This window comes from Vipera ursinii, assembly GCF_947247035.1.
Source record: "Vipera ursinii genome assembly, chromosome: 3".
In the NCBI taxonomy this organism is placed as follows: Eukaryota; Metazoa; Chordata; class Lepidosauria; order Squamata; family Viperidae; genus Vipera; species Vipera ursinii.
The window spans coordinates 121,030,504-121,055,290 of record NC_139516.1 but is presented as its reverse complement, the minus strand read 5'-3'; the positions used below and the strand labels follow the sequence as shown (position 1 = coordinate 121,055,290).

Genomic DNA, 24,787 nt, shown 5'->3' with positions numbered 1-24,787 from the left:
TGCTTCTCTGAAGTCCACAGAAAATCATAGGAAAACCACTGCCTGTACAATTCTGGTTTTTGTAGATATAGACGCATCCTGGCATCAGAATACCATGGCCTTCATTGTTATCTTACTAAGTATCAGTCTATTGGTTCCTTTAATGTGGAAGGTTAATTCTAAAAGACAGAAGCAACCCACAACTTGTCAATCTTAAGGCTGGTTGCTGTAACGGTGGGGTCCCCAACCTTTTTGGTTCTGCAGACTGACAGCAGATTCGGCAGCAGGGGGAGTGGTTTCGCACGCACAACTTAAATCCCATGCATGTACAAATTGCACACTGACCTGCTGCTTTAGTGGCCCAGTTCCCAACAGGCTGTGGCTGAGTAGTGGGCCACGGCCCAGAGGTTGGGGACCCCTGCTGTAACTATTGTCATTCGTTCATTCTTTATATTTAATGGTAGTCCCTTTTTTATTATGATGGTCCTTGACTTTCCTTACAAAAGTTTGTACTTACATATTTCCATTATCAGAATAGTGCCATCAACACAGCACGTTGTTGATGTTTCATTGGAGGGAAAAAACATGAATTGTTTTTCTTTTTAAATCCAAGTTCATCTTCTACAAATCTAGCCACTATCAATATATATTCAGCATAATAAATAAATAAGAAGACAGTATACAGCTTTGCTTCACTTTTTTGTTATGTCTAGACTAGGAGTAGGCAACCTCGGCTCTTTTATGACTCATGGACTTCAACTCCCAGAATTCCTGAGTCAGCATAACTGATTCAGGAATTCTGGGAGTTGAAGTCCATGAATCATAAAAGAGCCGAGGTTGCCTACCCCTGGTTTAGACAATGGCTTTCAGTCCTGTATATATGTTTTGCATAAGGATGGTGAGATGTTCTGGGATTCCCCTTTTCCTAAGCTTGACATGGTTGACACATTGAAAGACTTGGTAAAATACATACCGACATTCTTTTTGGTATTCCTTGGTTTTCTCAGTTATAAGCATGGATCAGCATTATGTCTTGTTTCTCAGCCTTTTCTAAAATCAACTTAAACATCTGGCATTTCCCTTTACATGTCGGGCTCTAACCTGCATTCCATGTTTCTAAGTATTAATTTGCTATCATGTTAAATTAAAGCTACTTAAATGATAGTCTGCATTTTGTTAATTCTTCTTCCTTTCGCATTGATACATAGAATGACCTCTTCTAAAGTTGACCATTATATCAACTTTTACTGATACATTTTCTATTACTTATATTTCTGTAGATATTCCATCAGTTCCTGTAATCTTCTAATCTCGTAATAACTGGAGGATTGATCTAACTTCATCATTTAGGACAACAACAACAACAAAACATTAAGTTATCCTGGAGGATGACATTTCTATTGTACAGAATTTCAGTGTACTCCTTCCATCTCTACGATCTTAAAATCATTTACTATTTGTCCATTGATTTCCTTTAGCATAACAGACTGAGGTTGGACCCTTCCCCCTTCTGAATTCAGAGATCTTTTGGAAATCTTTCTTTACTCTTATATTAGTTTCATATCTTTAGAGATGTCATAATGCTGATCCTTGTGTCTTTTAATAGGTTTTTGAAATTCGCGGAAGTTTCTTTCTGAGATTTCTTTTCTTGGCTTTCGCTTCTTGTCTCAGCAGTTTCCACAGTCTATTCTGAGGGTTTGTTTTCTTTTGTTTTTTGGTGGTTGACAAGTCTCTTTTCTCATTCATCCTTTAATTTCACATCACAGTTCCTCTATTTCCCTACAGTGAGATTCAGGACTTCAATGCGGTCCATGATTATCTCTCTGAAAATGGTGGATATACGGTGAAGATCATGTCACGAAGACTGTCTTGTTCTTCTTTACCTTGACTTGGAACTTGCAAATGAGTAATTTATGATCTGGGGCTTGTAAAACTATGGTGTTGTTTTTATGATTATTATATCATGTGATTTGCCATGCACCTCCTCTTTGCTTGACAAAAATGTTGAATCAAAATTATATATATTATCTTACTTCATGGTGTTGTGGGAATAATGATTATAATTTGATCGGCTCAGCATGTCCCTGTGCAGCATTGTTTCCACAATATGCTAATGTCAATTTCTAATTATACTCAGCCAACAGCTGTTAGAAACTTCCAGCCATCTGTAGTATAGGAGCAGCATTACTTTTAAGGTGACTATGGAAGCAGTGCAGCTCTTCCTCAATCACAGATCACTGAAGAAGCACAACATGATAGCTACAGTGTCAGTAACCAGTAGTGTTACTAGTATTAAAAGTTACCATTACCAGTCAGAGGTCTTAAGGGCAGCCACTGTCTGACTTTCCTTCATCTGTTTGGCCCATCCCCGGTAGAATAAATAAATAAAATCTGTAACTATATGAACGGGCAAATCCAACCAAGGTATTTTCATTAGTTGAGTTCAAGAACTGATACCAAACAATGTATAGAAGAGTGGGAAAAAGCTATAGTTAATTAAACCAAGCTTGTTAGTAAAGCCCAGATTTTGAAAAGAACTTATATTGGTACCTTTTGACTTGATTTGATATTTGAACAAGATTTCCTTGAAACCTCAACCAACCACTTTGCTTTTCCCAATCTAAACTACCATTTAATGGCAGTTTGGACTCGCAGGCTTAGGAGCATTTACAGAGAATATATTAATCCCAAAGTAAACAAATTTTAAACAGCCTCCAATGTTGAAAAAACCTTGGATTAATGATGTTGATAAAAAATCAAGACAGATACCGTATCTCATTGCAACGAATGGTTTTATAAGATCCTGTAAAATGCCACGTGAAAAGATTGCTTCAAGAGAGCAAAAAGACCATTAGAAGAGATATGTAGCAGATTCATGATTTTTAGACAATTTTTAATATTAAATACATTCTTTGCAATATGACCATTGCTTATTCAGGTTTTGTACCAAGAGACGTATTCCAACATATTCCAGCTTTGCTCAGATGTGAGTCTGTAAGCTGAGAAAACATTTTTGTGCCGGTAGGCTGGTTTCTCAGTGGTAGATACTTCATGCTTTGCCATCACATTTATGCATGGGTTTCTTATATTTACTTGCTGAAAAATATCCTCTCCGGAAAAGAGATGCTGCCAGAAAGAATAGCATGCTTTGCAAGCAAGTCTTTTTCGGAATAGGAGCAGGGCCAATTAGCACAAGATGCTTTGACTTCAAAGATGTTCAGTGAAATCATTTATGAACAATCCGTGTAGTAATTATCTGTGTAAGCTACACTGAGGCAAAGAACAGGGTTGCACAAGACCACTGTTTTATGTGTTGTACAGCTTCTGTGTATTCCAGAGCAGTTTATGCAAAGTATGTAACAACTTTATACTATAACTGGAACCCTCACTTTACCATTCTGCTGTTCCTTACAATAACAAAATCTGCCCCCTCAGCTACTGCATTTCATTTGGCTCAGGGTTGGCCCTTTTCTGATTATGATTGAATAAAAGAACTGACAGTCCCTTGCTATCCCTACATTACATTGATTCTGCAGCTTTGTTTGTATTTTGGTTATGGATAAGCACTAAGCCAGTTACTAGTTCTTAGTCATCCAAAATCCAGAATTAGCCTTTCTGGAATAGCAAAACAACTTTCAGATTCTCCACCTTTATTAGTTTTGTTCCTTCCGATGTCTCCAACTTTTTGACCGATGATCCCAAATTTGGAGCTGAGTCTAATTTAGACCAGAAACAAATTATAAACAAGGTCCGAAGTGAACGTTTGATATTTGGAAATGTCCATGGCTTTCTTGGGTTTCTTGCAATAACAGTTTTGCCAATACTAAAAATAAATCAGAAAAGTAAAAAAAAAGAAAGAAAGAAAGAAAAGATCCAGAACGTTTCTCTCAGAATTCAGATTGTACAAATTTATGGCAGCCCTTCTCACTTTCAAAACTGTTTATATTTGAAAGGTACAATATCATTCCTCTGTAGCTTTCTGTAGCAGTCTAATTTGTCAGCTTTCATATGTGGTTGTTTTTGGACAGATATGCTATGAGTGCAACAGCAACTCCTACATAAATGCCTGTTCCAATGGTGATGGATAGCACAGCCAAGAAGAGAGCTCTCCGAGAACTGGAACTTGCTTGGTGGAAATCCCCTTTAGCAATAGCTTTGTTTGTCTGCAAGAATGGATAAGGTTTGCATTAGTCAGTGTGGATATGGCAGCCAGTTAACAGGAAATAACATGAAGAAATTTGAAAAAAACCAAACATAGGATTTGGGGTTTTAATGGGCATTACTTTGTCTGAAAGATACATTTTTTTCTGCAATTCATGGACAAAACTGTCTTTCATGTACTTCACGGATATAAGTATTTGCGTTTAAGTCCAACATTTTCAATGGGCATAACATCGGTGATTGGCACTCCTATCTTAGAGACAATAACAGCTGACCTTTTGTGAGTACAACCAGAAATGTGTTTTGGCCATACTGGATGGCACGGGCACATCTCCTTTCTTGTGATCACTGCCTGGACCCCACATCAGCTGTTTTTCTTCCAGCATTGGTCCTCTAAGGCAGACATGTCAAACACAAGGCCCGGGGGCCGGATGCGGCCCGCAAAGTGGTTTCATGTGGCCCGCAAAGCCATCCTGGAAACAGAGAGGGAACAGCCCCCACTGCCTTGGCCCTGGCCCAGAGACCCTCCTTCTGCCAGAGACTCTCAGATCTGTCCCACTCCAGCCCAGGCCCCCATAGGCACCCTTGATGCGAACAATGTAGAGCTGGCCACGCCCACCCAGTAGGCCATATGCACTCTAGCCACGCCCACCCTGGCCATACCCACCCGGCCCCTTGAGGGCAACCGCAATGCTGATGCAGCCCTCAATGAAATTGAGTTTGACACCCCTGCTCTAAGGTAATTCTTTATTAATTCTTTTCTTATTTATCACCCCCCTCCAATACAATTATTATTAAAATCAACATCATTTCACATTTTCAGAATCAAAAAGGCCTCTATTGTTATCAAATAGCAATAGAAAAGCTCACAGAGACCACAGTACAGTGGACTTGAGACCATGAATTTAAAAAATATTTTACAGTTTATCCCAACAGAATACAATTGTAGATATCTTTTGGATAGCGCTTTATGGCTAAGTTAGAGAAATTTGTGATTAGGGTCTTTCTTTTTCCCCTAGTAGCAGCTTGGTTGAAATTACAGAACTACAGAACAGGACTAACATTTTTATCCCATACTATTTGATCGACAGAAATCATTGTTCTGAAATTTGGCATTGATAAAAAAGTATGATTCCAAAAGGAAGTGATCTTCCTTAAAATATATTATAGTCACCAGAAAACCCTTGTGCACTTTTTTTTGCATAAAACAGAAAAAGTGAACTTATGATTTATAATTTTGATGACTAGACAGGATAAATTATAGAAAGAAAAGAGTCGTGTTACAAAAGCCCAGAGTAAAAGGTGAATTTATAATTGCATTTATAACTACTGTAAAAAAGATCAGAAGTCGGTTCTTTGTGGGGGGGGGGGTTCTTTCTTTACTATTGTATATTTCCCCTTTCTTGCACTTTTTGCTTTCTTTTTGATTTTTTCTTTCTTTTTTCTTTGGATTTTATTTAGTTTGAGTTTATATATTAGCCAATACAACCAAATTAGCCCTAAAAAGCGCACACTGAAATGCTGAGTCCTTTCTTAAGAACTGGCAAGGGAGACAATCCTTCAGAAAACTCTTCATAATGCCCTCCATCTGAAAAGACCATAGGCGAAGAGGGTTGGTAGAACAAATAAATTATTTTCTTCACCTAATTAGCCAGTGATATTTGAGGAAAGGGTGTGTGTGTGAATTTTGAATAAAAAATCTAGGTGAGCAAAGCAAATGGAGCCTTGGTGGAGCCTTGGTGGAGCAGTGGGCTAATGCCTCCTTAAGTAACACCAGCTGCCTGCAATTAGTGCAGGTTCGCATCCCACCAGGCTCAAGGTTGACTCAGCCTTCCATCCTTCTGAGGTAGGTAAAATGAGGACCCAGATTGTTGGGGGCAATAAGCTGACTTTGTAATAATGCCGCTTGGGGGGGGGGGCGAAAGCCCTAATAAGCAGGCATATACATAGAATGAAGGCTATTGCTAAGCACATTGGTTTGTGCTTAAATTGTAAGCCGCCCTGAGTCTTCGGAGAAGGGCGGGATATAAATGAGATTAAAATAAATAAAAATAAATAAAAAATAAATAAATGTTGAAACTGAAAACAAATCTTAAGATTAGAATATGTCCAGCTATACACACACAAAATAAAATTAATGAGTAATGTGGCTTCAGTGAATGTTAACATTGTTATTAAAAATAAATCCTTTCTGAGAAATTCAAGGGCAGCAAAATCTTGATACAGAATATGCTCTAACACTGAAGTAGCCAAGCTTAATGCAAATTCTCCCGCCAGAGACATGTATTTCATACGAATGAAGTAAAACCCCCAGTTCTCTTTTCTTTGCTGTTCTGAAGGGCATTTCTGCAATAACTATGCGTTTCAACTCTTTCTTCTTTAAAAAAAACACAACATAGTGAGACTATGGTTGGCATCGAAATGACTGATGAGCCAATTTAAAAACCTCTCCAGGCTGAAATGTTTTCAATGGCAGACTAAGAACTTTAATAAACAAAAGTCACAGCAAGCACAAGAATGCTAAGTTGAGACCGCTTCTTCATGAACAGCGCAGGGCAAGCTAGCTTGTTCAGCAGGAGATATTAGTAGAGAGAACAGTGCAATTCCCTTGTAAAACTCCTGGATCCTTCAGCACCAATCATTCTTCATCGTCTTTGTTATTCTCATCTATCTGCAGAGGATGTCTCTGTGGTTCTATAGGTTTCTCTGCACTACTACACTATACACTGTATTTGCAGTGTACAGAAAATATATTCTGCTCTGAAATCATAATATCAAGGGTGAATGCAATTCAGAAAAAAAAATAAGTGTTAAGTGCTTGTACAGGCTAAATGAGTGAATTTCTGCAGTGCATTAGCAGAAAGAAGCTAATTGGTTAACAAGTAGCAAGAATGTACTGTATATTTGAATTGTATTCCTATTTATTTATTTCAAACACATCTAAATAGCCTTTCCACGCTTGCTGAAAAAGTATGGAAACTGTAACCCAATACCTTTGAGGACAACTGGGGAGGCTGGTCCAAGTACGCATTCTTCAGTTATATAATCAAGGTACAAATCATAGTTTGGATACACATATCATGCCATATCATTATTTGAATCATGGTTTGCTGAAGAAATTACAGTGGCCTGGTTCACATTGCATGCTGCGTCTTTCACACCTCAAAGGCCAGGTTTACTTCCCAAGCCAGAAGTGAATGAGCCACCTTGTAAATAAACAAAGTGAATATTTCTGGAGTAATATGAAAATTGCTTGAGATTCATGCATTCCTATGAGATGAAAATGTATATGTCAATCCAATTTTAACAGATAGCTTCATTCATCCCGTTCCATAAATATATTTTTTTAAAATCAAGGACAAGCAAAAGGGATTGATTCGCATATAGTAGAAATGAAAATAAAGATCCAGTCAATTTAAAACAGATGCAGGTTACATAGAGAGTGAGAAAGGATGATCAACTGATAAGAAAAAGTAAACATGGTAAGGTAAAAGAAGTTCTAATTTTGCTTTGCTGATCTCTGACAATCATATCTTCTACTGGAGGAGCCCTGGGACAACTGGTCTTTGCAGGGAACTCAGAATATTTTGGATCAAATTGTATTCAATAGCTAAGCATCACAACATTTTAGAATGTATGCAACTGTGAAACAAATGGTTAATGACACCAGGGCAACCAAACTAGATCTTGGAAGATGCTGTAAAAGAGCTAGAGTGACATGCCCGATATATAAGGCACTTAGGATAGAATAGAGATTGTACTTCATAGGAATGTTCTTTGAGAGGATTTCATCCCTGAAGTAGACCCAGACATTCAAATAAATAGAAAATATTCCAAACAAATTTGTAAAAGATGACAGAAAACCAGCAGAATGTATTTAAATTATGTGGTTAAAATGCTATTTGTAGTGTGTAAGGATCTATGGAAAATAAGAAATGGCCAAATTAACTGAGAAGTGAACAATTTGTATTCCAATACCAGAAAGGGAAGTGCTAAAGGATCCTCAAAATACCATACAATGATTGATTGATTGATTGATTAAATATATAAGGACCCAGATTGTTGGGGGCAATTAAGCTGACTTTGTAATAATGCCGCTTGGGTGTGTGTGTGTGTGTGTGTGTGAAAGCCCTAATAAGCAGGCATATACAAACAATAAAAAGAAAAATAATTAAAGTTTAAAAAGTGATATAAAAAACTAGAACCAAGCTAATGGACAGCATCAGGATGAGAATGTCTACTTACCTTGTCGACCACTTCCAGTTGACAGCGCCCCCTTGGGGCCCCAAGCCAACTGGCAAAACCAGGTGTCAATGCCGTTCTAGAAGGCTAAAAGTGTGGGGAAAGTTCTCGCCTCTGGGAACAGAAAGGGCAGGGGCCACAGCAGAAAAGGCTTTTTCCCTTGACCCCACCCAACCAGAATTCCTTAAGAAATGGGGTCTGCAGCAGTCTCCTTCCATTGGAGTGAGTGAGGCAAGATGGCTCTTCACACACCCTGCTGGACCCATGCCATGAAGGACCTTAAAAGTCATTTACCAACTGTACCTCTCTCACACGCTAATAAGATAATGTACAAAATTTTGCAATCCACGTTTCGACAATACATAGAACAAGAACTGCCAAACTGGATTCAGAAGAGGCAGGGATCAAAACCCACATTGTTACCATTCAGTGGATAGCAGAGAAGGGAAGGGAGTTCTAAACAGACCTATTCCCCCTAACTGAATATACAAGGGTGTTTACTTTGTAGACCACAGCTTACTGTAGATAGCCTTTAAATTTCTGGTAATCAACAATTACAAAAGAGTATGTAACAACTAAACATTGGTCCAAAAATGAAAAAAAGAACAGTGCACTAAGACTGCATACTGTCACCTTGTATTTTAATTTAATCCCGTCTCGGCGTGGAGGCTATGGGAGAGACTTTTCTGTCTCCTTTTTCTCAGAGGACGATGGAGATTTGGCTGCTTGAACCTGAGCATCTGACATTTATAACTGAGCTCCCTGCAGCCCTAGAAATGGATTTGTGTGCTGGATGGTCTGCTTGCTACTTTCTAAGATGGACTGGATGCTGGAACAGGATTTGGGACATTTTTTCTCCTGTTCCCGTGACCTCCCTATGATGTTCCGGAAGGAGTCTAGGACAGGCTGTGGTGAGAGGGCGGCTCTGGACTGGCTATGAATCCCCTGCTGGTGTGAGAGACTAGCAAGGTGGACTTTTGCTTCCCCAGCAACGCTGCCCCTATCCATCCCAGGCTGGATTTCATGGCTAGGTGAGAGGACAGTCATGAGCTCTTGTCTGGACCGGCTCAGGTGAGAGCAGAGCCGGATTGGCAGACTGCTGGATGAAGACACGTTCCGGACTTAATGTTCTTTACATCTGAAGTAACATCCCATCAGCTTAATAACTTCTGACCCCATTTGTGAACAATGGCTCATATAGACAGTTCCATCTCATGGCTCGTTTACAATACTCTGGATCGGACTTGTGCGCCCTCAGAGGGGTTTCTCCCTCCTGGATACGACCAGCCTTCTTTTCTAACATTCCCCTTGATGACGGACCCAATTGCTGGGGCTCCGAGAGGTGGCTGGGCTTAACTAGGGGCCTCGAGTGGAGACGTACTAAGAGGCCCCTGATAAAAATTTTAGCCGGTTATTTTAAAAGGTTAGGGAGGGGGAGGGAGGGGAGGGGAGGGAGGGAATCTTTAACCGGCACTCAGTCTGGACCTGTTAGAGGTCCCGACGGGACGGGGTCGGGGGCTGCTGGTTCTGGGAATGTGGGGGTGGGGCTTCAAATCCCCACGGCGATAGGGAAAGGCAGCAGGTGTTTGCGCGGAGGGCCATATCAACACCTGGGATCGCGCCCCCGCTATCTCCGAGCGGTGGCGCGCTCCGACCCTCCGGTTAGCACCCTCTTACCCGGGGATGAGGGTGATCAGGCCCCTGAGCTCAGGTTGGTCTATTTTAACGCTAGATCTGTAGTCAACAAAGCTCCCCTCATCCGTGACCTGATCGAGGAGGAATGTGCGGATCTAGCGTGCATCACGGAAACTTGGCTGGGCTCGGAGGGAGGGGTGCCTCTCACCGAGTTATGCCCGCCGGGTTTCCGGGTGCTGCACCAGCCGCGGGCTCAGGGCAGGGGTGGTGGAGTGGCAGTGGTTATTAGGGAGACTTTGTGTCCCCGGGAGGCCACCATTGTCCAGATGGCCGGGAGTGAATCCCTCCTCTTGAGATGTGGTCCTCGGGTTCAGTTGGGCTTGTTGCTTACATACCTGGCGCCCAGCTGTGTGGCAACAGCCCTGCCTGAGCTGCTCGACGCCCTCTCAGGGTTGGCAGTGGAGTTCCCCAGGCTTATAGTCCTGGGTGACTTCAACCTGCCGTCACTGGGAGGGTCGTCGGAGTTAGCTCGGGATTTCATGGCTTCCATGACAGCCATGGGCCTGACCCAGGTTATTGAGGGCCCGACTCATGAGGGGGATCATACTCTCGACCTGGTGTTCCTGTCTGGACAGTGGTTGGACGATCTGGGAGGGGGTTCCCCGTCCATCACCCCTCTGTCATGGTCAGATCACCACCTCCTGAGGCTGGTTTTCCTGTTATGCCACCCCCCGCCGCTGGGCGGCGGAACCGTCCAGGTGGTTCCGCCCCAGGCGCCTAATGGACCCGGATCGGTTCCAGAGGGCGCTTGGGCCTATACCTATCACCCTTACCCACAGCCCAGTCGATGCTCTGGTGGAGGCCTGGGAAACGGCTGCCACCAGGGCACTTGACTGCGTTGTACCCATGCGACCTCTGACCTGGCGCAGATCCCGCTGGGCCCCATGGTTCTCTGTGGAGCTCCGGGAGATGAAGCGTCGGAGACGAGGTCTAGAGAGCGGTTGGAGATCCAGCCGATCCGAATCCGACCGATTGCAGTTAAGAACCTTTATAAGGTCTTATCTTGCGGCGATAAGGACGGCAAAGTCTAACTACTTTGCCGCCCTTATCGCGTCCACAGATAATCGCCCGGCCGCCCTGTTTAGGGTGACTCGCTCCCTCCTTAAGCAGGAGGTGAGAGAGGATCCCTTGCAGGGACGAGCCGAGGAGTTTAGTCATCATCTGGCGGACAAAATCGCTTGGATCCGGACCGGTCTGGACTCTGACTGGGCAGAGTCTGACGTGGAGGAATCAGGCGGTCTTGAGCACGTTATCTGGACTGAGTTCGACCCTGTTTCCCCTGATGATGTGGACAGGATCATGGGGAGACTGAGCACCACCACCTGTTTGTTGGATCCGTGCCCCTCCTGGCTAGCTTATGCGGCTCGGGAGGGAACACGAGGCTGGTTCCATGCAGTAATAACTGCTTCTTTGAAGGAGGGTGTCTTCCCTGCCGCCTTGAAGGAGGCGGTGGTGAGGCCCCTTCTCAAGAAGCCTGCTTTGGACCCGGCTGTTTTAAACAACTATCGTCCAGTCTCCAACCTTCGCTTTCTGGCGAAGGTTGTTGAGAGTGTGGTGGCGCATCAGCTCCCTCTGTTCCTGGAGGAAACTGATTATCTGGACCCGTACCAATCGGGCTTCAGGCCCGGATACAGCACGGAGACGGCATTGGTCGCGCTGGTGAATGATCTCTGGAGGGCTAGGGACAGGGGTTGCTCCTCTGTCCTGGTCCTATTAGATCTCTCAGCGGCTTTCGATACCATCGACCATGGTATCCTGCTGCGGCGTCTCAGGGGGTTGGGAGTGGGAGGCACCGTTCTACGGTGGTTCTCCTCCTACCTCCAGGGCCGCTCGCAGTCGGTGTTGACAGGAGGGCAGAGATCCGCCCCGAGGTCTCTCATTTGTGGAGTTCCTCAGGGGTCGGTCCTCTCGCCTCTCCTGTTCAATATCTATATGAAGCCGCTGGGCGAGATCATTCGTGGTTTCGGGGTGGGGTATCACCAGTACGCTGATGATACCCAACTTTTTCTTTCCACCCCGAACCAACCCAGCGATGCCCTCTCCGTGATGTCCCGGTGCCTGGAGGCGGTTCAGGTCTGGATGGGGAGAAACAGGCTTCGTCTCAATCCCGCCAAGACTGAGTGGCTGTGCATATCGGCATCTCGGGTTAACCAACTTATTCCACCTCTAACGATGGGGGGTGAGGTGTTACCCCCCCGTTGATAGGGCTCGCAACCTGGGCGTCCTCCTGGACTCACGGCTCAATTTTGAAGACCACATAGGAGCCGTGACCAGGGGGGCTTTTGCACAGGTTCGCCTGGTGCGCCAGTTGCGTCCCTATCTGGACCGAGACGCCCTCCGCACAGTTACTCATGCGCTTGTTACCTCCCGTTTGGACTACTGTAACGCTCTCTACATGGGGCTGCCCTTGAAGACCACTCGGAGGCTTCAACTGGTGCAGAATGCGGCCGTGCGAGTTGTAATGGGGGTCTCCCGATACTCCCATGTAACACCTCTACTCCGCGAGCTGCATTGGCTTCCGGTTGCCCTCCGGTTGAAATTCAAGGTGCTGGTTATTACCTATACAGCCCTACATGGCCTGGGTCCGGGCTATTTGAGGGAACACCTGCTGCCGGCATCAAACGCCCTTCGCCCAGTGCGCTCCCACAGGGAGGGTCTGCTCAGGGTGCCGCCGGTGAGAGATTGCCGGTGGGTGACACCCAGGGATAGGGCCTTCTCAGTGGGAGCGCCTGCCCTCTGGAACCAGCTGCCGGTGGAGCTGAGGACTGCCCCCGACCTCCGATCATTCCGCCGGGGCCTGAAGACCTGGCTCTTTGAGCTCTCAGGCCCAGGCTGAGGAGAAATTTTTAATTGGGGTTTTAAGTATACAGGGTCAATTTAATATTTTTTAATTTGGTTTTTTAACTTTTGTATGGTGGATTTTTTAATTCCCTGTAAACCGCCCTGAGTCCTCAGGGAATAGGGCAGTATATAAATGTAACTAAATAAATAAAATAAATAAATAATTTATATGCAGAATATATCATAAGAAAAAATGGACTAGAAGACAGAAAATAGAATTAAAATTGCTGGGAAAAACATTAACAACTTCAAATATGCTGATGATTCTTTGATAGATGTTTTAGAGAATGTCTTGCTGAAAATAAAAGAATGCAAAAATTGATTGCTGCTTAAAAAGATTATTTCAGCAGACAATTGAACGCTTTTATCCTGCTGGGCTTAAAAATTTACCGGGATTGTTGCTACAACCATTAAATAAAGAGGTATTTACTATTTGGAAGAAGGTCTGTAACAACTTTAGACAAAATATTAAAGACATTACATTGACAGCAACTGTATGCACTATTAAGGCTAATTTCCTATTTGTAACATACAGCTGTGAAAGTTGGATCATGAGAAAGGTTGAACAAAGAAAAATTATGACTTTGTATCATGGTGCTAGGAAAATATCCTGCACTGTAGAAGAATAAATCATTCAATTTTAGATGAAGTAAACTAGGCCCCTCATTGGAAATTAATAAAGAAGCAAACACTTAGATATGTTGGAACATAATGTGAGAAGACCTTGATGTTTAGAAAAAGCCAGTTGAACAAGATGCTGACAGAAAACAAGGTAAATAGATACTATCACCAATGACACAAGCTTAAACTTATGAGATGATTCTTTGATTATATGAAGAATTCAAGGAAATAATACCCATTCGGTCAAAAAGATTAAAAAGTGACTGAATAATAATAATTTTAGGATGCAAAAAACTTCAGTGTAAGAGGAAAGGTAAGTCAATTACCAATTCACTCATGTACCAACAAGGATGGAAAATACATTATCAAAACACTCATGTATGTGATGCGTATTTTGTTAAACCTTAACTGAATTCTACAGCTATTCCTTCTTGTTTCATATTCCCCAAATGTGTTAAGACCAATTCTCAGAATTACCTGGGAACTGCTGAAGTTTTGTTCCCAACACATCAGATCAGATCATATTGGGAAAGCTATTTTTCGATCTTGTACACCACAGGTTAGCCCCCAGGGGGACGACAATTTTGCTGGTGCATTCTTGTGCACATTTAATCAGACGTAAAGTTAGCAATGTATATCAATGTTTATGACGGTTTTGTGATCTGCTCAGATTTGTGACATATAAAATGGGTGGCCATACAGGTATTTTACATTCATACAGTACATAGAAGCATGCAAATTTCTCACTTTGTGAATATCTGGCATTTTGATTAGTAATAAAAGGATTGTTCAACGGTGACTGGGTTTTTTCTCATGGACCAGCATGTTTAAATAACTATTGTTATTAAAAAAATATTTTTTATTTTATCATATCCCTATACCAGGGGTAGGCAACCTTGGTTCCAACCAAGCTGGCTCAGGAATTCTGGGAGTTGAAGCAGTGGCGTAGCGGGGGTGGTGGAGGGGGGGCCGGCCGCACCGGGCGCAACATCTGGGGGGGGCCCCGCTCGCACTGAGCTGCTCAGGGAGCCCCAAGGGCTGCACAGAGTTGGCTTGGCTCCGCTCTCGAGCTGCTCTTTCTTGCAAAGCGAAATGAGTCCGGCAGGTGAGATGGGCGGCCACATAAACTGAATAAAATAAATAGAAGCGCCCAACTCTCCGCCCAGGCTCAGGCCAACCGCAAGCGCCCCGCAGGCGCCCCGGCAGGCTTGGCCAAGCGAAGATAGACCTGCCGGCCGGCCGGCCTAGCTTCGTACGCATGCGTGGCTTTATTTAGCAGGGCTCACGTGCGAGCTTGAATGCAGCGGCTCTTGCAGGTCGGAGCCCCACCCAGCCGCCCTCGAGAGGGACCCAGAAGCATCCCGCATGCGCGCGACTCTTCTTGGAAAGTCTACGCCGCTGCGGGGCGCGTCTTTTCGGCGGTGCCGTGATGTCACCGCCCGCCTGCCCGCCCCTCTATTTCCGCTTCCGGTTGCCTTGCCCCGGGTGCTGACAACCCACGCTACGCCACTGAGTTGAAGTCCACGAGTCATAAAAGAGCCAAGGTTGCCTACCCCTACCTTATACTAATGGAATACTGCCTACCTGCCATAGGAATAATAACATTGAATAAATACCTCATGTGAAAGATAGAAAGCAGCTATTCCCAATGGCCAGAAACAACAGAGCATGGAGAATACACTAAGTCCAAGATGATCCCTGGGAGGCATCATAAGGAAATGGTCTTCACTGTCAGTGTCACTTGAGTAATCGCTCTGAAACAGCAAGAGAAAAAGACCATGAAGTAGATACGTCACTGGCAAGACCAGCCCTTTCTCTCTGCCTCAGGCATACCTATGATCCGTTTTCTTCAAAAGGCAACACAGAATTTTCTGGCTGAAATTACGCATGAAAGATATTTGTACTCTTCTGCAATGAAAGAACGTTTTAGAAGAATCGTATTTTTTTTTTTAAAAAAATTTTTTTTTGATAGGACGACATTGTTAGGAATTACTTTAGAACAGCTAACTTTTCATTTCTTAAAATTATGATGGAGGGTCATCCTGTTCTGCAACGTAGTGACCACAGGGAGAACACAAAATCTTGCAGCAACAGCTTTTAAAAAGAAGGAAATCACCACGAGTGCCGTAACAGTAAAAAGTTATCCTACTCTATTTAAGAATGCTGAAACCTATCCCCACTACTGGCATTAAGGGGCGATTTGTGATGGTTGTGACCAGTGCTTTTTTTGTAAAAGAAAAAGGGGCCGGAACTCACACATGTCATACAACCCGCCTTGCCTACCCTACAAGGTTCCATCCAAAAAAGGTGCCGGAACTCCGTTCTGAGCGTTCTATGAGAAAAAAAGCCCTGGTTGTGACATTTTTGCTTATCTTAATCAGCATGTGACCAGGGCTATGTGGGTTCACATCAAGGAACACATCTACTTGTATGTATGCCTTGGCACACACACTTGTATGTGTGAAGCCTTCCATTCTGCAAGCATTCTCTGTATATACAAAAGCAATAAAGTGGGCCAAGCCAAGAGATATACGCCTTTGTCATTAGAATTACTTACTCGGCTCTGCTCACATTTTAAGTCTGAATGGATCTTCTGAAGATAGTTAAAGTACCACTCATAAGAAAAGGCCAAATGCCAAACAACATTTAATTTGCTAGGGAAAAGATTACAATACCAGATGCCTCTCATCTACCAAATAAATTTTTTTCCCAGCTTTGTCAGCTGGCAACTACAAAAAAGGAATCCATTAAAAATCAAATAGACTAAATGAGTAAAACATAAAATATATGTTGGCCAACAGCCCAAACACTTGAAATAGTAAACTTATGTGGGGTTAAGATAATAATTCATCTATGTAACGTGGAATACTCTTGCATTCAAAAGAATGTTTTAACGAGATCCTTGCACTGTGGCTATAACAGTATTTGACCAACTATTGAGGTAGATGAGATTGGAAGCAGATGATAGTGAGACACCGAGATACTCAGATATTTGAATTCAATTCAACCTGACCGATGATTAGTAGCGAAAGAGACACTAGCAAAACAACAAGGCTAGGGAAAAGTCAGAGAAGCTAGATCTAAACTAGAAATACAGCAGTTTACCCTCGTTTAAGGGAAAAGCAGTAATATAAAATAGTGGTATGGTACAAATGCAACCACCATCTAGACCAGGGCTTTTCAACCTTTTCACCCATTGTACCACTTTTAGGATATGGCAACATCCAAGTACCACGAGTCGCCTAGCAAGGTGTCAAAAACTTGATGACCCAAAAAAAAAAAGGAAAAAAGTGATGAAGTACAGGAAGTCCTCGACTTACAACAGTTCGCTTAGTGACTGTTCGAAGTTACAATGGCACTGGAAAAAGTGCCCCCCAAGCCACAGCTGAGCAAGACACCTGACTGCCCGCCCAGAGGCGCTCTTCCTCCTGTCCGAGGTTTTCAATGTTGTGAGCATTTCTGTTGAGGATTGGCAGCGGGGGTGGGGTGGGGGGAGTTTGGTTTTTATTCCTCCGCCCTCCGTCTGCTGGGTGGTTGCAGCAGATTTTGGTCACTTCACATGACCCTGGGACACTGTGACCGTCATAAATATGAATTAGTTGCCAAGCATCTGAATGTAAACCACAAGAACCTGGAGATGCTGAAACATTCCAGCTGATTGGCGCTTCTTCTGGGCTCAGCAGAAGCGCCGGGATCAGTGCCGAGCTCCAGCTGGAGCCTGGCACTGATCCTGCTGCTTCTGCTGAGCCCTGACAGCCCCGAAGAAGCGCTGATCCTGGCACTTTCGCTGAGCCCTGATAGCCCTGAAGCTCCAGCCATCTTTCGCTCAGGCTCGTGCGGTGCTGCCACCGGTTCAGCTCATTCCCCTCCCCTGCTACCACTTTTCTAGGATGGTCGCGTACCACCTGCCGGGTGCCAATGTACCACAGATGGTACCCGTACCACTGGTTGAAAAGCCCTGATCTAGACTACATATACTCTTATCTCTACTTCTATGTTTATTGGCCGAGTACACAATTGCACTCGGTGTATTCAATTTCATTTCACTTTAAGGAGCCTCCGGAAGGAACACCTTGAGTTTAATATTCTTACAACTCCACAAAACTGTCAGACTCCAGGCTCTTTACAATAATAAATATACAATAATAATAATAATACTAATATAATTAAAATATTCTAATGTCAATGTTGGTAGCTCTGTAATCAACTCAAAAGGTCCTTCGGAAGAGCCAGGTCTTTTACCAATTTCTGTAATGCAGTAAAAAATGGAAACCAGAGGGCAGGTTGTTACATAGGAGGGGAGCCCTCAATAAAGAGAGCCCACCATCAGCCCCCCTCCTATAGTACCTTTGTTAGCTGGCAACATTTATATGTGAACTCAGGCCATCCCAGCTAGGAAAGCAAAATTTATTTGGGAAAGGTTCTTTTATGTCTGAAGATCCAAGCCATATAGTTTTAAAGGTCAGCGGATTTTATACTGAACTTGGACTGGAACCCAGTTCCTATCCCCAATCTAGGCTCAAAAATATCAAGTAATTTTGCTTATTCCTTATTATGCTTATGCATTATAAATCTTAACAAAATGCCTTGGACTGCATAGAACAGCTTTGCTTTCAAATGCAATTGCCCTATACCTCCCATAATTCCAAGTGTTAAGGTTAATTGATTTGATTAGGATTATGGGCTCTGCATTGGGGGTACCAAATTGGGGAAGGCTAACAAAGAACAATCTGCAAGATTTTGGTTTAGATTGATAAACCACGGGAACATCTAATGGACTTGCCAAGAGGGAACTGTAGAACAGGGCTTTTCAACCTTTTCACTGATTGTACCACTTTTAGGATATGGCAATATTCGAGTACCATCAGTCGCCTAGCAAGGTATCAAAAACTTGATGACCCCCAAAAAAGGAAAAAAGTGATAAAAGTAGAGGTAGTCCTCGATTTACAACAGTTCACTTAGTGACTGTTCGAAGTTACAACGGCACTGAAAAATGTGACTTATGACCATTTTTCACACTTATGACCAGTGCAACATCCCCAGGCTCACATGATTTACATTTGGATGCTTGGCAACTGATTCATATTTCTGATGGTCACAGTGCCCCCGGGTCATGTGATCACCTTTTGCAACCTTTTGACAAGCAAAGTCAATGGCCGGGGGGCCTGGCCAGCTCAACGCCACTCAGGTTTGGGGGTGCCTGGGGGGGCAGGGAGGATCTGGGGGGGATCTGATGAAGGAGGATGGGACTGGGGTGGGCACCGGGGCATGGTCCACCTAAGGAGCCTCGCAGTCCCACTTGGGCCACCGCAGGGGACTCCCGGACGGTGGGGCAGGCTGCCCAGAGCCCTGGGCAGCAGAAAGCAAACACCCAGCCCAGCCCTTAAGCTCCCAGGCACTAAGACCCTGCAGCAAAACCCCACTTCCCTGAGGGGGTGCCCGGCTGCATTTACCTCCTCCTCAAGGATGCCGCTGCTGCTGCTGCTGTGCTCACTCTCCTCGGCCAGGTTATTTTGGGTGGATGCAGGAGGGCAAGGTGCATGGGTCAGAGGGAGGCCCACTCCCTCTCCATGCGAGGAGATTCGGCTTTTGTAACCAAAGCTTCCTTCGCAATAGGATAGGAGACTACCAGGAGGCCAGGTGGAGGGGGCAAGGGGATGGCGAAAGGGCAGCAGGTCTGCTGGTGGCCAAGTGCTAAGGCAGGAGTCTGGACTTCCCTCAGAGCCTCCCTCTCTCTCATTATAATCTTCCTTCCTCCCTCCCCTCCTCCCCCGCTTCTCATTCCCATCTCCTTCCTTCCCTTTACCCTCCCTGCCTCCCTCCTTCTCATTCCCATCTCCTTCCTTCCTTCCTTTTTCCTCTCTGCTTCTCATTCCCATCTCCTTTCCTTTTCCCTCCCTCCCTGCCTCCCTCCTTCTCATTCCCATCTCCTTCCTTCGTTCCTTCGTTCCTTCCTCCCCGCTTCTCATTCCCATCTCCTTCCTTCCTTCCTTTTTCCTCTCTGCTTCTCATTCCCATCTCCTTTCTTTCCCCCTCACTCCCTGCCTCTCTCCTTCTCATTCCCATCTCCTTCCTTCCTTCCTTCCTTCCTTCCTTCCTTCCTTCCTTCCTTCCTTCCTTCCTTCCTTCCTTCCTTCCCTGCTTCTCATTCCCATCTCTTTCCTTCCTCCACGCTCAGGAAGGGATGATGGGAGGGGGAAGAGATTGCCAGTGTTGCCAGTGGCCATGCTGCTGCCGGGCATAGCTATTCCAAATGGGCAGGGGCAGTTATGGGGAAAGGGAAGCCTCGTGGCTGGGACGCTAGGTCAGCAAGCGGGCGCGGTGCTGATCTACAACCTGGTGGCAGCTATCGAAGGCGGAACGCACTCAGCCTTAGATCCACAGAGCAGCCCTGGAGTCAGCAGGGGGCCGCCCCGCCATCTCTGCCCTGCCCCCTGGGGGTGCACACAGGAGGTAGCGAGTGTGGAGCGCTGGCATCCTGGGGGAAAGGGAAGTGCTTCTCCTGCCTCTTTTCTTTCTGAGCGGTCAGCAGGGACAGTCAGCAAGAATGCCAGGCACTTGCCACCTCCTGTGCGCGTGTCCAGGGGCTGAGGCGGGGGCAGCCCCTCGTTGGCTCTTTCCCGCCAAGACCTTCTTTTAGATCCTCTCCTCTCTCCCCCCTCCTCTTTTCTTTTTTTTAAATTTTAATTCCATTTATATCCCACCCTTCTCCGAAGACTCAGGGCGGCTTACAAGCTTCTGGAAGCACCAATCAGCTGGAGCCTGGTGCTGATCCTGGGGATTCTGCCCAGACCCATAGCCCTGCAAAAGTACCGATCAGCTTGTAGCCACACGCACAAATCCTGGGGCTACTGCTGCTGCAACTCCAGCTCTTTCTCCATCAGGCTTCTGCGATGCTGCCGCCACTTCAGCTAATTCCCCTCCCCTGCTACCACTTGTCTAGGATGGTCGCGTACCACCAGCCACGTCTGAAAAGCCCTGCCATAGAAGTTGTCTGAGTGATACTAAGAAAAAACTCTTTTCTTGACCCTGTAATCCCTTGGAGTACAGTCAGGGTGACTGAATGCAGCTGAGCATTTACTGGCTGGATGCCTTTCCTGATGCCACGTGGAGTTTGCAGTAGATATTTCCTCTTTGCTCCCTCTCCCAGAGAAATATCTGCCACTACCTAGGATTGAACTCTCAACCTTAAAAGTGGAAGGCTAGCATCTTCTCCTCTAGGCCACCACATCACTAGAATAGGAGCAAAAATAATGTAAAACAAGTGTATCAGATAAATCCCAATCAGGAAGGAAATTTGGAGCACAAATTAAAGAGTTCTGATCAATATTTCAAAATGATACAGCTCCTGGGACACGCTGCTGACAATGACAATGTCAAACCCAGCATCTTTTTTAAAAAAAGTAACTTGGAGCTATACATCAGTTGCCAACAGACTGAAAAAACATTATTTAAAAAATGTCCTTAGACTCCAGAATGAAATTAATGATAGTATTGCCAAATAGGCATTTGAGTGACAGCCAAATAGAGAAACTTGAGTATTTTCTTAATTTGAAGTGAACTGAAATTGAGTTGCAAGGGATTATTTTTTTGTTTTTGAAAAAGTGAAACTACAGACAGGGACAATGGAAAAGGAAAGCAATTTCATTATCTGACCATTTGATTACTTCAGTTCAAGTAAACAAGCAATAACTGCATCCAGTTTGAATGTACTGGTTACTAGCATTTCAGCAATACCTGTGACCCTTCAAAATATATTCAACAACAATTGACTTATCACAAGTTAACCACCTCTCCCATAGACATCCAATACAATCATTTTTTATTACAGTCATAGATTAGCATTACACAAATAAAAGCATTATAAACAACAATAATAATAGTAAATAAAAATAAATAAAAGACAAAATAATACATCATGACTGGTGATGGATTATCAGTGAGCATTAGAGTCTGCCTAATTTTGCACATAGCTTAACAGAATTTGGCCACATTCAGAGAAATTACTTTGTACTGACCTGATAACAGTTGTATGTAGAAGAGATCGGTATTTCCCGGATATTTTATTAGGCGAGTATTATAGAGTCTGTAAGTCCTTAAAGAGCCAATACAAGCCACAATGAGCCACACCTTTATTGCTGCAATCAATATTCCAGCACAAAGCCCAGCCTTTTATACTTGTTCCAACATACAATGAAGTATGTAAGTTATATGGTTTCCATCAAGAAGTCATCACCCTTTTGTGAACACTTATCCTTTTATTAAACAGCTGTCAGGAACCATCAATGCATCTTATTTCTTTATTTTCATTTACATTTTTAAAATATTATTTGATTGTATCTCCCACATAGAGACAAAGCTGGTTTCCACTTGGGGTGCCTCCCCGCAACATTTTAAGCTCTTTAAAGACAAACCCTTAAGTGATAGTGATGTCTTTGTATGCTTGAATGCAAATTTCCTAATCAATGAAGAACTAGAACAGAGTACTTTTCAATTTCATGTGAATTTCATTTGTTTTCTTTTAATTATAACATTAGCAGGATTGCATCCACAGAATGTATATTATCTTTGTATTAGTAAAAAAAAGTAATTTGGGGGTATATTTTTGCTACTGAAAAAATATTAAAATTGAAATCCAGAAAGCACACAGATCTACAGTATTTATTTTTGTTTTGCTACATATTATAAATTGCTCCTTTTTTGGTATTGAACTTTTTATTGGTTGGGTACTACAGTAAATGTATTGCTGAAACAGAAAAAGATCCTTGGAGCAGCTGTATAACAAAATTATGGATCAAGAAATTTGCATCTGAATAATGTTCTGGAAGCAAACATTTTGGTAAGAATATTTTGGTAAGAATATCAAAGAATATTTTGGTAAGAATATCAAATCTGAAATCAACTATGGACACCAGATATTCATTCAGGTATTATTGAATAACATCATGCCTACCCATTATGGTTAATGGTAAGGGACCATAAGAATTGCAATGCATCAATACAACTATCAATTTACAGATAAGAATCCCGCAAAGTAAGATGCTAATCAAGCATTTAAATTTTCCTGTTAACCCATTATAAGAAAAATAATATTTTTATCATACCTTAAAGTCCAATGTAGCATATCTTTCATAAGCATCACAAAAACATGCAGGTTTATATCACAATAAATATTTTAGGAATAATACATAAATTTATTTACTAAATGCCCTCAACTGAAATCAATTGATTTCTATGGAATTAACTTACTTGGATTATTATTTAAAAGAAGGAGAGGACAAAAAAAATCAGGACAAAATGATAAATGATTTTTTAAGCTCACATTTACTATCTATAATCTTGTCAAGATGGAATAAATCTATTAGAACAGAGCCAATACGCTGTTCTGGAAAGCACAATCCTTCAGAATATGCTGGCAATGATAGAACCAAACTCAACAGTGGGCATGGCCAGAATCTAAAGTAAGAAAGCCACTTCTGTTTATTTAATCCTAACACATCAGACCGCTGGGGTTGAGATTAATTCCTCCTGCTAGAATATTTGACATAAGGCCAACAAGCATGCTTAACACTAGAATTGTTTCCCACTCCTAATTTAGGTATACAGTATTTCATAAACAGGTCGACAGACAATGCCATACCTACTGCTCTACACTCTGTAGCAAGCCATCTAGAGAAACCTGGAAGCTATGTCAGGATGCTTTTTGTTGATTACAGCTCGGCTTTCAACACCATTTTGCCAAGCACTCTCATTGAAAAGCTGACTGACTTGAATTTTTCCCCCTCCATCTGCGATTGGATTAAAGACTTTCTCAGGGACTGGTTACAAACAGTGAGGGTCAGGTCTGTTTTATCCACCCCCCTGAAGCTTTTGCACCGGCTTGCCACAGGGCTGCGTGCGTAGCCCCTACCTGTACTCATTGTACTTTACTTACTTTACTTTACTTTTATTAAATTTGTATACCGCCCTTCTCCCGAAGGACTCAGGGTGGTGAACAGGGAATATATAAATAGTAAATAGAAAAATTAAAAAGGAATTAAACAAGTGCCCAGTTAAAAAAATACAATAACAATATAAAAAACCCATTAAAAAACCCTAACGTCCCCCATCAGGCCAGACCAGCTAGTTCAAATAAATGGGTCGTACACATATGATTGTGTATCGTCCGACTCATCTACTGCGATAATTAAGTTCACAGATACCACCGTAGTGGGTCTTATTACAGGTGGAGATGAAACAGCATACAGGGGGGAGGTACAAAAACTATCCATATGGTGTTCCAAGAACTACTTGCACCTGAACATCGGTAAGATAAAAGAGATGGTGTTAGACTTCCGGAGGAAAAAAGAGGAACCTGCCCCACTTTACATCGGGGAGGACTGTGTAGAGAGAGTTCCCTCCTTTAAATTTCTGGGGGTCTACCTCTGTGAAGATCTTACCTGGAAAGTTAATACAACCCAGGTGGCCAGAAAGGCCCAGCAGGGACTCCACTTTCTCAGAGTTTTCCGGAAGAACAGGGTAGAACAACGGCTAATGACCCTCTTTTACTGGTCTACTATAGAGAGTGTCCTCTCGCACTGTATTGTGGTTTGGTATGCTGGCCTGACAGCCACGGATAGGAAAGTATTACAGAGGGCGGTGAGCATAGCACAAGACATTGTGGGCTGTCCCCTGACACCACTGGATGACATTGCCAGGGCTCGCTGCCTTGGAAGAGTGAGGAAAATTCTCAGGGACGACTCACACCCTGGTCAGTACCTCTTTACTCTCCTACCATTGGTTAGGAGATATAGGAGTATAGCCAGCCGTACCAACAGGCTGAAGAACAGCTTTTATCCATGGGCTGGTAGGCTTTTGAACGGGAAATAATTTTATAATTTTATGTGTGACTGACTTGCGAGGCCGGTGTGTTGTGCAATTAGCTCACATGGTGTAACAAGATGGAGGGTTTGCTGTCACTGTGAGTTGTGGGGGTGGGCACGAAGGGAGGCTCAGCCAATCTCATTGTATACATGGTTGTACTTTGACAATAAAGGTTCATTCATTTATAAACCCAAATAAAGGATTTAGATTTTAAAAAGCAGCTGTTAGAGAAACATCTAATGATATTTTACTTTACAGTATACACAATATTAATTACTCACATCCTATAGATTTACTTTAATAGTTGTGTTGGAACTGAGCTTTTCAATATAGCACAATGAGTATAAAGCTGCATTTTGTCACAAAAGCAACATGGGCACTTCTT

The 24,787-nt window shown here is 43.4% G+C and overlaps 1 protein-coding gene across 1 annotated transcript in view; it reads right to left on the bottom strand.

The window, feature by feature from the left end:
• Nucleotides 1–2,775: 2,775 nt before the first annotated feature.
• The window catches only part of SYNDIG1 (synapse differentiation inducing 1), a 30,575-nt gene continuing 8,563 nt past the window's right edge, over nt 2,776–24,787 (bottom strand). The window contains exons 3-4 of the mRNA XM_083358344.1: nt 15,156–15,293; nt 2,776–4,142 (exon numbers count right to left, since the gene is read on the bottom strand). Of these exons, the coding sequence (XP_083214470.1) occupies nt 3,984–4,142; nt 15,156–15,293 (297 nt within the window). The 3' untranslated portion in view covers nt 2,776–3,983. The remainder of the gene's footprint in view (nt 4,143–15,155; nt 15,294–24,787) is intronic.